This window comes from Nannobrachium achirus, assembly GCF_963921795.1.
Source record: "Nannobrachium achirus genome assembly, chromosome: 10".
NCBI lineage: Eukaryota > Metazoa > Chordata > Actinopteri > Myctophiformes > Myctophidae > Nannobrachium > Nannobrachium achirus.
In genome coordinates this window covers 61,393,200-61,410,241 of record NC_137819.1, presented here as the reverse complement: position 1 = coordinate 61,410,241, position 17,042 = coordinate 61,393,200, and the positions used below count along the sequence as shown (strand labels likewise).

At 42.8% G+C, this 17,042-nt stretch overlaps 1 protein-coding gene across 1 annotated transcript; it reads left to right on the top strand.

Annotated features, from left to right (window-relative positions):
• Positions 1–12,937: 12,937 nt before the first annotated feature.
• On the top strand, positions 12,938–14,929 carry LOC308293201 (thimet oligopeptidase-like; the record flags this gene model as incomplete). The annotated part of the gene is made up of 1 exon (XM_080735638.1): positions 12,938–14,929. The coding sequence occupies one exon, from the start codon at positions 12,938–12,940 to the stop codon at positions 14,927–14,929; it is 1,992 nt and encodes a 663-aa protein (XP_080591764.1).
• Between the last annotated feature and the right edge of the window lie 2,113 nt (positions 14,930–17,042).

Sequence of the window (17,042 nt, the reverse complement as noted above, 5' to 3'; positions counted from 1 at the left end):
GTGCTCTTTGGTTTATGTTAATATGTTTGTTTTAGTGTATATTATTCTTTTGACGTTTATTTAAAGGGGTGGTGCCACCAGGAAAATGAAACAGACCTCACACCACTGCCTAGGGACAGCGCCCCCCCCTCAACATTTTCTATCAACGCCACCTTTAATTTCAATTTTATATACCTCCCAGCTCCCACCTCCAACCCTCCACCTCCAACCACCACCGCAGAGAGAAGAATATACACTAATGTATATTTAAATAATGGCACCGCCATGGTCTCCACCTCCACCACAAACGCCACCGCCACCACGCCCACCGCCCCCACCCCCGCCCCCGCCCAGCACCCGGGTGCAGTGTGGCAGGCTCCCAGTAGGTGCAATGCCTGATGGAACTTGAGGACATGGCTTTAAGTAAGTAATGTTCTTGAACAATAGCTGATCTACAAGCTCACAAAACGTCGCTTCACGCTGCGGTGTGAGCTTGTAGATCGATTTTTTTAAATTGAAGACCCACTGTTTGGGAAACTAACATACTTCTCTTTTTTTCCGGTCAGGGGGGTCCCCCCCACTCCATATGCCAGATGTTCCCACTGGAACACCCCCCCCCCCCCCCCCCTTGTTAAATTTTACATTTAATTGCTGTTGCTCAATTTAATTCAATAAATCAATGAGGATGAAATCAATGAGGATCTTTTTCAATTTAAGTTTGTTTCCATCTTTTGATTTCTTTTTATATTTTAATTTTTCAATAAATCAATGAGGATGGCTCTACTTGGAATGGAATATAGAGGAACCTCTGGGAACAGAGGTGGGGGCTCTGCTCTCTCAAGTTCAACACAAAAACTAAGCAGTGTCTGCCCTGCTATAGTTGAATACATGGGTTACATGGACTGAGTTCAGTCATTTGGATTCCATTGAAGCCAGCAGGTCTTCTACGGAAGCATGTTAGTCACCCAAAATATTGTTTTGTTTGTCGTTTTATGATTAGAGTGTTTGAAGTGGGCAAACTAGCAATATGTTCAGCAGCATCTTCCATAAAACCCAAGTGGTCTCAGATATTTCATTAAAGCAAAAGTTAATAGCCTCAAACTGTGATTTCTTCACTTGGTTGGCAGTATGAACAACAGCAATATGGACTTGGCCATAGAAAAGTCTATCAGTCGTGAGATTATAATTCCTGAACGTAAAGTACATTTACTCAAGTACTGTCCCTCAATTTTGAGGTAATTTTACTTTACTGTATTTCCAATCTTTTTTTATACTTTACTTTTACTCTACTACATCCGAGTCAAATATTGTACTTTTTACTCTTAGATTATTTTAGTTGCTAGTTACTTGTAAAGTACATCAAACACTTCAGCACTTTGGCTATTTGAAAATAACCGCTCGACCAAGCTCACAATGTGTCGTGACACGTTGTGAGCTTGTTGATCTATTTTCAAAAGATTTGTACACATTTTGTACATTTGAAATGTCATTCTGCATAGTGGGTACTTTTACTTTTGGTATTTAAGTCTATTTTGATGCAATACTTTTGTCCTATTTCTCAGAATTCTCCAGTTCCCTGGCGTCGCCGCTCAAGGACCAGTGTGTGCATTTTCTGGATGTTTGGTTTATAGTAGTTAGTAGTTAACTTTAATGCATACCCTTTCTGAGTTTTCAGTTCAATTTCATTTCATTTGGATTGATTAAATAAAGCTTTGAAAGGCACCAGAGTTCCTTTTTCTGTTTGCAAACATTTGTCGTACCCAGTTCTATTTCAGTGGTTCTAATAGTTTCATGTAAAAGACCCCCAAATGTATAGGCAGTTTGCTGCGTGTGGACTCATTAGAAAAGAAGCCAGTGGCAGTGACGCCCATAAGTGTAGATTTGTCCATTTCCAAAACTAAATCTTAAAGTAAAAAAAAATTAAACATCTCTTCCTGTGGTCCCTGGCATAACAATAATTCAGATGGGAAGTTCTGGAATTCTTTTTTTTTTTTTTGGGGGGGGGGGGGGGGGGGGGTCCTTGACACACACACACAAAAAAAGAAAGAAAAAAGAAACTAATTTAGAAGAAATTTGTAGAATCTGCCTTACTGGGTCCACCCCCCTTCAGGTCCTCTGACCCCACTTTAACAACCAGAGTTCAAGTGAATACCAAATTGGCAAACTAAATACTGATATAAAACTGATATAAGAGAGTCAAACATACCCGGTAATCAATCTACAAGCTCAATGCCTTGCACGGCGGAGTTAAGACTTGTACCTTGTGCTGTCCTAGCTTATTGTCAGTAAGTCACCTTGGAGCTTCTGCTAAATGCCTAAACTGTAAACTAAATGAAATGCCTAAAGCTTTGGGATCACGGGACCCTATTGGTCTAGTCTAGAGCAGGGGTTTTCAAAGTGGTTGACGTGGCACCCTGGGGTGCCTCGAGGTAATTTGATAATATTTGGCATTTATTTGGACCCTGAGCCCAAAAGGTTTGGGAACCCCTGGTCTACTGTAGAGAAACCCTAGAGTGACACAATACTGTTAAAAGCCACTAGATGGCAGTGAGACACCTCTGCTCAGCACTTTGAGCTATTTATGAACAGAGACCTTTGTCATATAATCCGTTCAGGAATATAAAATACATAAAACAGGTATTTTTAACAGTCACTTGCTTTTCCATGTGCACAGTACATAATCTTATAGAGGATCTAAACAGCGGCAGAGATAGTTTATCTTGGAAGTGTTGCTCCGACGCCGGCTGTGGGACGCCAATGTCCCACAGCCAGGCGAGGGCACCAGCAACTCCAAGATACTCATTATTGGCTCACTGTTATTACTACCAATGGATGTGTGTACTGTATATGAAGTGCACACATCCACCACCACGACCCCCCTTTGTTCTATTCTTCGCCCCCTACAGCCCCCGCACTGCATTATCCATATGAAATGACGGTGAGTAGGAATCTTCTTGTTACACAACCTTTTTTTTCTTTCACCTTTGCAGTCATGTTCAACATTCAACTTGTTACCCTCTTTTTGCCCTACAGCAAACAAGCAAGAAGAAGCCTTAAGGGAGCCTCAAAGTAATAAAAGATTCTCCAAGACCTGTCCATAGAAGTGCTGTGCTCCACTCTCCTCCCTGGCATACATTATTCTTAACCATGGAGTGTCTTCATGTCAGCCAAGTGGATGCTGTGCTCCTTGTTCCACAGACGCCTCCACACAGCTTGCATCACATGGACGCTGCAGAGAAGAAGCGTTGCTTCTGGGAAGGCCTCAGTCTCTCTGCTCCATCGGTTATGAAGACCTGTTGCCAAGGGTGAAAATGTTTTCTTTATTTTTTATTTCATTTATCCATATTTGTCATCTGTCATAGCTTATAGTTCAGTCAATCTGTTGTTTGACCCCATAAAAGGCAATAGTAATCATTCAGGGTCTTTGATGATCCTTAGGTTCATCCAAATAACAAGTTGTGTTATATACTTGGTGATCAAGGTAAATTCAGGGGTTCATTTGGGGCCTTCATGCCTTCAGTGTCACATTGTTGGAGCATCTATGCTTCTGAACATGCTAATTTAATGTAATTTTACCTACATTTTCTATGTTCATTGGGTACCATTACAGGTTAATATATTAATTAACAAGTAAAACGCCATAGTGGCGACCGTAGGGGCACGATATTAAGTTATCAAATAATGTGTTTCTTTAATAAAGTGATGAGGAGGAATTTATAAACAATTATTCAACTAATTTGATAAACTGTCTGTAAAGCAGTGCTGTGTGACCAAACAGCCCTTGCTACCCTTGCCTCAGCTGTATGGGTCCCCAATAAAATGTTTGAGCACTGTGACAACTTGTGAGCTTAGATCGTCTATTTTCAAAATGTTCCTCTTATATTGTTTTATATTTTGGCTAATGTTTTAACAGGTTTTTATAGTAGTTTACTGTAATGGCCTTTTCCTTCTTGAGGTAGGCCTATCTTAAGTCCTTAAATTGTGACTTTTACTTTAAAAAGAAAAAATCGTTTTCTATGGTGTTCTAGTCATCAGATGAACTATATTCTCACTTTGGGTACCAAAAAAAAGTTTAATTCATTAAGCACACTGCAAAGCTTGGCCAATGAGCCAAGTGTGGGACATAACAGTACGTTCATACAGCTTTGTCTCAAAATATAAATTGTGTAAAAAAGGCATTGGAAGCAGTAGATGTCATAGCATCCCAAATCATCACTGATTGAGGAACTTTGACACTGGACTTCAATCAACTCTGACTTCAGAATTTTTACATTTCTCCAATTGTTTTGAATGGTCTTTGTAATACTGTAATATTTTTTTCATTATGTATGCCATAAACATCAGAATAATGACATAAAACAAAAAGGGGGTTATTTCACTGCATGCACAGTGTATGTAGATTCTAGAAAATGAACTTTTCCAGAATATTCTAACTTTGAGACAAAGCCGTACATACAAACAGACAAAGACAGATGTAGGAGCGGTTAGCACCACTCAAAAATAGAGGAAATAGACAATTTACAAGCAACACTTTGTAGACCTACTTTATTCCACTGTCATTATAAGTACCTGTAGCTGAACTTCAGCTTAGGGCAGATGGAGCGGTCTGCTGACTTGTAGAAATAGTCGTCTCCATACTCGTCCTGCAGGTCATACTTCAGCAAGTGGATGGTGAGTGACCAGCCTCAAACAGCCCGGTCAGCTTCTCCATAGCAGCAGCGCCCACATCCCGATCCCACAGTGACATGGGTGTTGTGATTGTGGCTCATTTCCACAATGGTTGGATAGGCTGGTATGGGGGGGGGGGGGGGATCAGCACTCCTGCAGTGAAAATAAGGCATACAGTTTGTTATGTACAGCAGTGGATGAACTCTGACCCCAGTGATTTACAGACATTAAAATATGTATATTGGAATTTAAGTGGGGTTTGTGTGTTAGACCTGCTCAGTCGCCCATCCACGGTGGACATAATGGTGACTTTCCTGGTCTTGTGCTGGCATCAGTATTCTACAGAAGAAAATAAATAATACAAGTGCATTTTAAATGAAATTATCTAGCAAAATGTTGCTTTATCATGAAGTGATAACATCCATGCAAATTGTAAGTCGCTTTGGATTAAAAGCGTCTGCTAAATGCCTAAACTGTAAACTGTAAATGTGGCTGAAATGTGAAGTAATCAAAAGGATCGCTGGGTCATGAGGCCTGTCAGTCATAAATATTAACTTAAAGGACAACTCCTCCCCAAATCAACGCCAGGCTCATTTCCCTACTTATATTGATCCTAAAAGACTGTCCATGGGGTCTATTAGGCAGAAATGCCCGTTGTCCTATTAAGCCTATTGCTTTTGCACTATTTGTTGTGGTCAAAAGTGTTTTTATTTTTCATGAATGCGTTACTAGTTGTCATTACAAACACATCCATGTCACTGTTGTCCCATACAAGCCATCACACTCTGCTAAACAGATGTCGGGCTTTTATGTGTTTGCCAAGTCCCGGAAAAGATGCCCTGTGATTGGCCAGTCACTTTGATTGGCACTGTGAAGAATGCTCACCCCAAAACATTATTTATGAGATCGTGGTGGCTTGTGTGGGACAACGAGGGCATGGTTGTGTTTGTAATGACAACTAGTAACACATTCATGAAAAAATAAAACACTCTTGACCACAACAATTAGTGTCATAGTGATAGGCTTATAGACTACATTCTATACCAGGGCTACTCAACTTAAGATGGCTCAGGGGTGCGTTGTGAGCTTGTAGATCGGCTATTTTTGGTGAAGAGAGGAGTTGTATGGAAAAATAACTCAAGTCAGCCTCAGTTGCACTGTACAATTAAAACAATTGGATGCTTTGAGCTTTGTAGAAACACAACAGCCCGTTGGAGGAGATTTGTGGTACAATAAGCATAGTTCCCTGGCTGCTACGATCTGTTGGAATGCGTGTCGTTGCTGACTTTATCTTTCAATGACGGCGGAGCCACGGAGGCAGAGACAAGCACAGCCAAGGGCTACGTCTTCACTAGCCTGAAACATGACGGTCACGACCGTTCATATTGCACGACCGTCAGGCGTCCAGTCTCCAGTGAGCCCGACTGTGGTTGTCTGCTGCAAAATCTCAGCAGATTTGTCTGTCTGACTGCGTCGTTGTACTAGCTCTAGTGTAGCTGCTTCTCGCACTGCTGTCAGTGCTGTGCTGTGCATTGACTGCATTCCGACACTGACCCTATCCAATCCATATCCCTAAACCTAACCTCTATGGAAGTGTTGCCACTCCGACAATAAGAAGTCAATGTCGGAGTGGTGACATGTCAGAATGGAGAGCGCCCCCCCCTGACTCGTATCCCTAACCTACGGAGTGCACCGAGGCTCAAACATCACCGCGTTAATCGCACGTTAACTTTGACAGGCTTAGAAAAATCATATTGTTATTTGTATGATCATGACGGGCCGCACAGACATGCATGCGGAAAGGGCCACATGCGGATCGCGGGTTGAGTAGCGCGGCTCTATGCTATGACAGCTGCTGCGTTCTGCTGGGGAAACTGGACAACAGGGGCAATAGACACCATGGACAGTCTTTCTGGATCAATATAAGTACGAAAATGAGCCTAGAAGTGATTTGGGGAGGAGTTGTCCTTTAATGTATTGAAACAAGTGGGAAATGAAATCACTACCAAGAATGTTGACACATTCAAAATCACAAGACTCACTTTCAAGATGGTCTATTGGTCTTTAGTAGGTCTGACTACAGCCACTCTCCATGTGTCCGGCAACGACTTCAGCCACACCTGTAAGTCCTCCTTCGTCTTAAGGGTCATCTGTAATGTGGCCTCGAAACTGAGGTGGTCCCAACTGCTTGGTTGGCTCACAGCCTTGTACTTAGACATGGTACTGAGAGTCCTTTGGTAGAAAGTCCTTCAACATAAAGATAACAAAATGTACATGGTTGTTTACTCAGCTGAATACTGACATACTTGTCATACTAACAAATAAAGTGTCGAATTATTTGGTAGTTTTATCGACATCCCATTGCCTTTACCTTCAGTTCATGGTGTAGGTCCATTTTAGGCCAATGGATGGGGCAGTACAGCTGTTAGGAGTTAGGATGTGAGATTAATAAGAAAGAATGTACACTTTAATGAAATGACTGCTAAAAGATGAAAGGTTACCTACCTACTTTCTTCATCTACATGCATCTTCAGCAGACAAGCCAAAGCTTCAGCAGAAGCAGGTAGTTCAGGTACTGTAGAAAACACAGACACGCAGGATTAAGTTTAACATGAGGTAAGCAACATTCCAAAATTCAAATTCAAATCAATAGTCATGAGCAAACTGTTGTGTGGAAACTAAGCCTTCACTGGTTACTTCAAAAACCATCTGGGCAATGGGCACTTGGAAAGGTGGGCACCTCGACAACTGGCCACCAACACCATCTGGGCACTAGGGACATGTGGTCACTTAGGGGTGGAGACATCTGGGCACTAGGGACATGTGGGCATCTGGAGAGGTGGGGTGGAGACATCTGGGCACTAGGGACATGTGGGAATCTGGAGAGGTGGGGTGGAGACATCTGGGCACTAGGGACATGTGGGAATCTGGAGAGGTGGGGTGGAGACATCTGGGCACTAGGGACATGTGGGAATCTGGAGAGGTGGGGTGGAGACATCTGGGCACTAGGGACATGTGGGAATCCTGAGAAGTGGGCACTTGGACAACTGCTGAGTTGTTTAACATCTAAGCTGTTAGATGCATCTACTGTAAGTTGCTTGAGGCTACATTATTGTCAAGTGCTCATGGACACTCGTTTCGCTAGAACAACAATGTATGTCACACTTGGCATGACGTGATAAAATGCAGCAGTCTAGAACCTACATACACCCACATGGTCAGACACGACTAATAGTCAGAGCGTTTCAGGCAAAAATTGTGCACTTTATGAAAGAAGCATGACATTTGGCACACAGTTAGAACATGCCATATGGAACATTTTTGGCTATAGGGGCATCGCAGATTTGTCTTGGGAAACTTCTGGGAGCCAATCAAAGTTTACTATAGAGTAAAATAATACAAAAAATAAATATGCTTTAAGTAGCATGTGAGGGGTTAAACTAGGTGTTTTTTGGGATTCTGAATCCAATGCAAGCAGTTGTTTTGCACGAAAAACATTCCTTTCCAAGAAACGTCCACCACAAAACTGTGAAGTGATGACTAATCACTAAATCAGTTTTATTGCCAAATTATGGGTCAGTTTTTAGCTCAAGGAATGTTTTTCCTGCAAAACAACTGCTTGCATTGGATTCAGAATCCCAAAAAACCACTGCCATTTTGATGGCAGTATCCATCAAAATACTGCCCGAAACGCCTGGACTATAACACACCTTGATCAACATTAATTATTTGATTAGAGTCTAATGAAGGAATTGGAGGTGTTAGGGCAGCTATATAGGTATCACATTAACAAACCTGCTCCAGTTTTGCCAACCTAGGGGATTTATCGCTAGATTTAGCTATTTTCCAGACCCTCCTAGAGACTTAATAATGAAAAGCTTCTATTCAATTCAATTTCAATTCAATTTTATTAAGTGTCAAATCATAACAAGTTATCTCAAGACACTTTACAAAGGCTAAAGAGCTATGAGAGAGAGAGAGAGAGAGAGAGAGAGGAGAGAGGGAGAAACAAGGGAGAGACAAGGGAAAGACAACAAGGGGCACACGCACACACAGGTCCTGCATGCGTGTGTACAAGAACGAACGAACGAACGAACGCGCACACACACAGGCGCTGCATGCGCATGCGCGTGTAGGGGGAGGGGAAGGGGAGGTAAGGGTAGGGGGGTGGGGGGAGGAGAGAGAGAACCCGAGCAGAACCTGTACCTGTGAGGTACCCCCTCGAGAGAACTCGAGCGGATACCTCACAGGCCCGAGGCCCCCACCCTGAGCAAGCAATTTGCGACAATGGTAACGAAAAACCCCCTCTTAAGGAGGAGGAAACGTCAGGCAGATCCTGACTCTGGGGTGAACAGCCGTGCTGCCTCGACCGAGTCGGGGGGACAGTAAGGAACAAAGAGAGAGCAAGAGATAGACACAGAGAGATCCAGGCAGGTCCAGAGGCTTTTCCTGCTGATTTGGGGATACATAGTTTACAGGAGCCAGATAAACCCTATTTTCCTTCTTTTTCCCTCTCTCTGCCTCCATTTGCTGCTCATCATCTTCATATTCCAATACAATTCCTGTCTGTTTTAGTCTTATAGGTTCAGTATAGCCCCATATAGAACCTCACCCGTCCGTCGGTGCATACTGTTGTTGTGCCCCGAGATGAAAACTCTTTTGGAGCATTTCTTTTCAAATGCGCCATGGCTACGCGAGACTACATTACTGGCAACGATTTAAGCTGTTGTTTCATGCCGTGGTGCATGTTTTATGTACCCTGGGATAGGAAATCATAGTCTGGGAGCGGGGAACTACCTTTACTTTTTGAATAAAATTTTGGTTCAAAGTGTTTTCTACCTCACCATGGAGGCAGACACCACCTTAATAGGACCTCATCTCTGAGCACAACAGTATGCAGTGACGGGTGAGGTTCTATATGGGGCTAAGGTTCAGTAGTACTTCTTCATTTTCACATTAATCACAGTCTCAATTTAATAAATACAATTCCAATCACATTAATTCACCTTTTCACATATAGTCAGGTAAAATTAAGGCAGAGGTTGGACAAAATGTTATTATTTCGTTTTTCAACTGATTCTGTTACGAAATTAGGTCTAAGATGAAGTCTAGGATAAAAGATCTACCATGATCTGCTCACTTCAAATACCCAGTGGCCAAATCAAGGTTGGGCTCCCATCGACTTTCTATACAGGAGGAAAATACCCAGAAAAAGAAATCTGCTTTAAGTAGGATGTGAGGGGTCTAACTAGGGGTTTGTCATGATGCTGAATCCATTGCAAGCATTTGTTTTGCACAAAAAACATTCATTGGCTCCAGAAAACGCCAACAAAAGATGTTTTTTTTTATGACTCTCACTTTTCATCACTAAAACCATCATTTTCTGGGGCCATATTTAGCCCAAGGAATGTTTTTTGTGCAAAACAAATGCTTGCAATGGATTCAGCATCATGACAAATCCCTAGTTGGACCCCTCACATCCTACTTAAAGCAGATTCTTTTCTGGGTATTTTCCTCCTGTAAAGTCGATGGGAGCCCAACTTGATTTGGCCACTGTGGGTATTTGCAGTGAGCAGATCTGACATGGTAGATTTTTATCCTGGCTAGTAGACCTAATCTCCTAACAGAATCAGTTGAAAAACTAAATAATAAAATGTTGTCCAACCTGAGTGTATTTTTTCCCTAGATTTACTAGACTAATATTCAATCCACTAAAGTTGACCCTTAAATCAACAGTGACCTTCCTAAGCAGTAGGCTAAGGCATAGCTTTTGAAACAATGTTAAGTGCATTATCAAAGTGCCGTTTTAAAGGTGCACTGTTTAAGCTGTTTACCAAAAGATAGGAACAAATAGGCTAAAATATTTTATACCATAACATATTGTCAGACAAAACAATGCAAAAACCAAGTTATCACAGTGATGTCATTACGTGCGCATCCCGCATCAAAAACTCATTCAAGTCGCCCAGGGACTCATTCATGTCATGGTCCTGGGGTCCCGGGGATGCGCCTCCATTGGAGTCCATGTTAAAATAATTTACCGGGTCGCGGTAAAAGAAAAACATTTTAAAATTCCACAGACACCACCATTGTTCATGGGTGAAAGCATCCTACTTTACCCTACGTTAACACAAATAAAATCCACATAGAAAGTCTTAAACAGGCGATAGAAACGTCAATGTTTTGATTCCACCGACGTCCGACGCCATTTTATTTTGCGTGCCCAAATTCATTAGGGGCACATGTTTTAGTAGTTTTAGTAGTTCTAAGTTCAAACATTAGCCAAATTGTAAAGTAAATATAAGAAATAGGCAAACATTTTGAAAATAGCCGATCTACAAGCTCACAGCGCTCGAAAATATTGTATTGAGGACTCACAAAACTTTTCTGGGACCCATTTGAATGACCACCTGTGGGTCCCGGGACCCATTACATTGAAAACCTAGTAACATCACTGTTATCATCAATAAGGCAATGCAAATAGATCTATGAAAAACAATAACTTTACAAAACAGTGAACCAACTATTGTTGATACAAAACAAACACTGAATATAGGAGAGCTAAGTTTCTTTCTTTCTCAGCCTTTTAGAGACCCTTGTTGGCTCTGTCTTTCTTTGTATTATTAAGACTCTTCTCACTTAGAGACAGCACAACTCTGTGTGCATCAGTTCTTGTCCTCTCAGATTAGCAGTCCTTACCAGGTGCACCTCATATACTAACCCTGATTGGCATCATGTGACCATCCATGCCCCCATACCATGGCACCAACCTGAACCAAACACCAGATGATGGCCTCAACACAATATGTCCCCCACAAAAATACTCAAAATGTCACCCAAATAAACTTAAATACATTCTACACGTATTTCCAGCAAAAACAATAATGAAATAAAATAGCCTATTTTCCTATCAAATCATTGCTGGAACAGCTACAGTTTCACTTCATTTCAAACATTTCTTCACTGTAAAACGTCCCTTTAAACACTAAGCTACACAATAACATTAGCGAAAATATACCATTTATAAAGACTGTTCTGGTGAGGTAGGTCCATAGTTTGTTTCCATTGTACTGAGACAAAAACACAGAATAATGAAAAGACTTTACTCGACTTGACTTTTTCCAGAATCTGAGTGAGGAGGACAGGCGGAGAAGTGGCACTTGATTATATGGGGACCCCAGAGAAACAGGGCTAAAACAAAGGTTCCGTCCTCACTGCTCCAAAAAAAATCATAGGCCTATTCCTTACTTTGTTTTTGTTTAATAGTGCAATATTAATTCACTGTATAGTATCACTGGTTGAGGTTTGAACTTATTTTATAGCATGACATGTAAATATTATTGGAATTGAAAATTCCCAGATTTTACAACACATAAATGGGGTCACACTCTCTTGGGGGAGTGTGTGGGTTTCCCAACAGGTCTGAGCAGCATGTATCTATTCTGCATCTAGGTTAAGGCAAGACCCAAATTTAGAGTGAACATTTTTAACAAAAATCTTTACATGACTTTACTTGACATGACAAAGTTTGAGAACCACTGATATAGGCCGAAACTGTCTTATAGGCTTAAATACAAACAGTTTTCTGAAAAGATGTACGTTGCTTTATCATGGTTCTCAAACTTTGTCATATTATCAAGAACCCTAAAATGATATGTATTTAGCCGCGGACCCCCATCTCAAAATATTTTGTTCCAGGAATATTCACTGTGACATCACAGGTGACATCACAGGTGATGTCAGATACTCAGAGCAGAGATCTCCATATATGGGCATAAACAGACTGTGATGTCACAGTGTTAAGGATCTCCATATATGGGCATAAAAGGAATTGTATCCCATATGCCCTGTTAGGAGAACCACACTATGATCTCCATATATGGGCATAAAAGAGATTGTATCCCAGATGATGCCCTGTTAGAGAGATCAGGCGCCCCAGCTGGCAAGTGGGAGGCACTAGGCAGTATAGAGACCAGGATTACTGCATGTTTTTTAAGGGCACCTACTACTAGGCTAGTCTGTGATGTCAGTACTATGAAGTCAGAGTATGAAGTCTGATGTCAGCATGCTCGTCTCCAAATTTGGGCATGCAGCTGTTACCATGATAGCGAAACTGTTTAATATCAGTGATGTCAGCATGCTTAAATTTAATGTGTAGGTGACATCATGATGACTCACCAGCTCAACAGAAGGGTATAAAAATGGCAGCATAGGCACAGTAACACTCCAAAGGTCTGCAACAGCTATGCTTGTCACTCAGAGAGCTCAACAGCAACTGATTTCCACTAACATGGGACCTGCAGGAGACGTGGTTTTCAGCAGCCCTCCTCGCTTTTGCAATGAGAACCGCCTGCGCTGGGATCTAAGCCCTGAACAGTTCCAACAGATGTCTGACGAGCTCCTTGCCAAGACCAGGAAGGTGTATGATGCAGTGGGTTCCATAGACCTGGACAGTGTCACCTTTGACAACACCATGAAGGCCCTGGCCAACATGGAGGCAGAGTACACTGTCCAGAGGAACATGTTGATCATCCCTTTGTATGTGGCTCCTAGTCAGGAGGTGAGGACCGCCAGCACAGATGCATCTAAGAAGCTGCCTGAGTTTAACGAGGACATGAGCATGAGGAAAGACGTCTACCAGAGGATAGTAGCTCTGGGGATGAAGGTGGACGAAGAAAGTCTTACTACGGAGGATAAGCGATACATGGAGAGACTGCTTGGAGAAAGTGTCAAAGAGATACAAGACAAGATGAAGTGTATGAAGGTGGATGCAGACAGTCTTACTACAGAGGCATACATTGAGACATATATGGAGACAAACATGGAGACAAGAAGAAGAGGACTGCATCTCCCTAAAGAGCAACAAAATGAGATAAAATGCATTAATAACATGTTAACAGGGAGGGACCCGTCCATCTCAAGGGATTTGGAGAAGTTGGTGAAGCTACGTGCCAAGAAGAGTGCTTTGCTGGGCTTCAACACCTATGCTGACTATGCCCTGCAGAAAAACATGGCAAAGTCTGCCGATACGGTCTCCACCTTCCTGGAGGAGCTGGCCCATAAGCTGAAGCCGCTAAACCTACCCAATACAGAACAGCAAAAGATGAAGAAGAAGTCTGGGATAGTTAAACAGTTAAATACAAAACAGCGAAAGATGAAGAAGAAGTCTGGGATAGTTAAACAGTTAAAGGAGTATTTTCCAGTGGAAGTTGTGACCCAAGGTCTTCTGGGCATCTGCCAGGACCTGCTGGGCCTTTCGTTCAGCCTGGTACACGGCGCCCCCGTATGGCATCCTGATGTCACTCTGTATCGTGTCACAGACAGCTCCTCTGGACAGATAGTTGGACAGTTCTACCTGGACCTGTTCACCAGAGATGGAAAGAAACCGGCATTTCACTTCCCTCTGCAGCCCAGCTGTCTGCTGCCTGATGGAAGCAGACAGATGGCTGTTGCTGCCTTAGTGACCAACTTTAACAGACCCCTAGCTTACTGCCCTTCTCTCCTGCAGCATGACGAGGTGGTGACGTATTTCCATGAGTTTGGTCATGTTATGCACTTCCTCTGTGCTCGGGCTGACTACGCAATCTTCAGTGCATTCAACACGGAGTTGGACTTTGGCGAGGTTCCAGCCCAGATGTTGGAGAATTGGGCGTGGGAGAAGGAACCCCTACAGAGAATATCCAAGCATTACAAGACAGGAGCTTCGATTCCTGACAACCTGTTGGACAAACTCATCAAGTCTCGCTTCTCAGTGTACACGCTGAGTCAAGATATAGTCTTGGCTAAATTTGACCAAGCTCTTCACACCAAGACTGGTCTGGACCCGACTAAGAAATATTTGATATATATGCCACCTTATCGAAGGCTAACCCAATGGGTAACCAGGGACAAGATACCTTACTGTGATTCACACTGGTATCACGACATGTGGGGTGACCTTATACGTTACATTGATTCACACAGGTATCGCCACCTGTGGGGTGAAGTGTTCTCCATGGACATGTTCTACACCCGTTTCAAAGAGGAAGGAATCATGAACCCTAAGGTGGGTTTGGACTACAGAAACTGCATCCTGAAGCCTGGTGGTTCTAAGGACGCCTATGAGATGCTAAAGAACTTCTTGGGTCGTGAACCCAATCAAGAAGCATTCCTCCTGAGCAGACTAATGGCTCCAGAGTTTGCCTTGGTCAAGCAAGAACCCAGTCAAGATGAGAGGACCACTGGACATGATGAATATATGAAGTTACTTAAGTTAATGGACACAATAATCATGAGATATTGACAGGTTAGACGGGGACATGAGCACGACGATAGACGATTACCAGTTAGAGGACGACTTAGACGGGGACATGAGCACGACGATAGACGATTACCAGTTAGAGGACGAAAAAAACGGAACTGATCTGATCTGGAGCCCTTAGTCAAGCAGCTTCAAGACAAAACCAGCCATATGCCGGTGTCACACACCAACACAACCCAATAGTGCAGGGCCAAAAATAAGTGTCCATAGTCAGTGCAAATAAACCAGTAAGACTCCCTAATCGGGAGATAAGTTGGTCGCTTATCTCCACAAATAGGCCAAAAGTTTGTTTTACCAATTATTACACTCTATGTGAACATTTACATCAACAAATCCCAAGTACTATGCAGAACGACCCATTTCAAGTTTTTAATGTACAACAATATTTAGAAAATAGATCTACAAGCTCACAATGCTACGCATTGTCCTCGTCCCTTATATTCCCATAGGTTATATGGAGATCTCAGTGTTTGTCAGTCCTTGTTCATGTATGCCCATATATGGACATCTCTATATCTACTGTAACAGTCCTTGTCCCTTTATGCCCATAGATGGAGATCTCTTAACTGTAAGTCCTTGTCCCTTTTATGCCCATATATGGATATTCCTGATGTCATCAGTATATGAACATATATGGGCTTTCTGATATGCCCATATATGGAGATCTCTTAACTGTAAGCCCTTGTCCCTTTTATGCCCATATATGGATATCCCTGATGTCATCCGTATATGCTCACCAGCCCATACTTGGGCATGGACGACTTATATCTCCATATACGGAGATGGCCATATATGGAGATACGATGACATCACAGAGTCCACAGCTGATGATGTGGCGTGATGTCATACAATACACAAACAAGCCCTATATAAAGGGGCAATTCTCACCAGGGAAGAGAGCATTCCCCACTAGCTGAGTATCTTAAGATGGTTGGATGTGATGATAAGCTATAAGCTTAGTTGATCCTGGCGATAAGGTCTGAGTCGAGGAATGCTCTCTTCCCTGGTGAGAATTGCCCCTTTATATAGGGCTTGTTTGTGTATTGTATGACATATGAGCAGGGCAAAGGTGCAGGGCAAAGGTGTGACGTGTGTGACGTGTGACTCAGGTGTGACTCAGGGACGGACTCAGGGACGGACGGACGGACGGCCGGTGGAGGTTTTCATAGTAAACTGCTCCCTGACGGTCGCAATCAAGAATAAAGAAAAGTAAGAATAAAAAAGCAAGAAAGGGTGCCACAGAAAGACGCCACAAGCAACCCTCTCTGGGAAAGTACTTAGTAGGTCAGAGTCAGTACAACTTATGTTCCGGTATTGTACGGTAACAGTTATCCTAGGTTGTCCTAGGTTATCCTATCTGGCCTTAGCAAGCGACCGTTATGAGTCTGATTGTATTGCTTGAGAGCAACCGACACAAAGGACTTTCCTAGTCTCTCCCACCTCCGTCCTGGGTATAGTAGAGGAAACGGTTGTTTCCTGTCTTACTCCAGTAACCAAAGATCTCAGGGTAGAGGGGATGGGAGGAGTTATTCAGGATGGCGACCTGCTTCCTGGCTGTGCGTACCCTGGCAACTTCCTCTACCCCCTGTAAGGAGGACCCAATGACAGAGCTTGCCTTCCTCACCAGTCTGTTGAGATTGACGTGTCGCCCGCTCTGTTGTTGCAAGATATTACAAAAAAAAAAAACACTAGCCATAACTGACTGGTAGAATATCTGAAGCATCCTATTGCACACGCCAAATTATCTAAGTCTTCTTAGGAGGAACAGCCTGCTCCTCCCCTTGCTGTGAATCGCCTCAGCGTTGTCAGACCAGTCCAATGAGCTGTTCAGATGCATTCCTAGGAATTTTTAGTTGTCCACAAACTCCACCACCTCTCCGTTTATGGTGCTAGGCACCAGGGGTACACGATTAGACGTACGAAAGTCCACCACCATCTCCTTGGTTATACTAGCATTAAGCCGGAGATGGTTGGCCTCGCTCCAATGCCCAAAGTCCCTCAGCACACCATTGTGCTCTGCCGTGTTTTCACAAGAGATCTGGCTGACCTCCATGGTATCATCAGAGAACTTCTGTAGATGACAGGACTTGGAGTT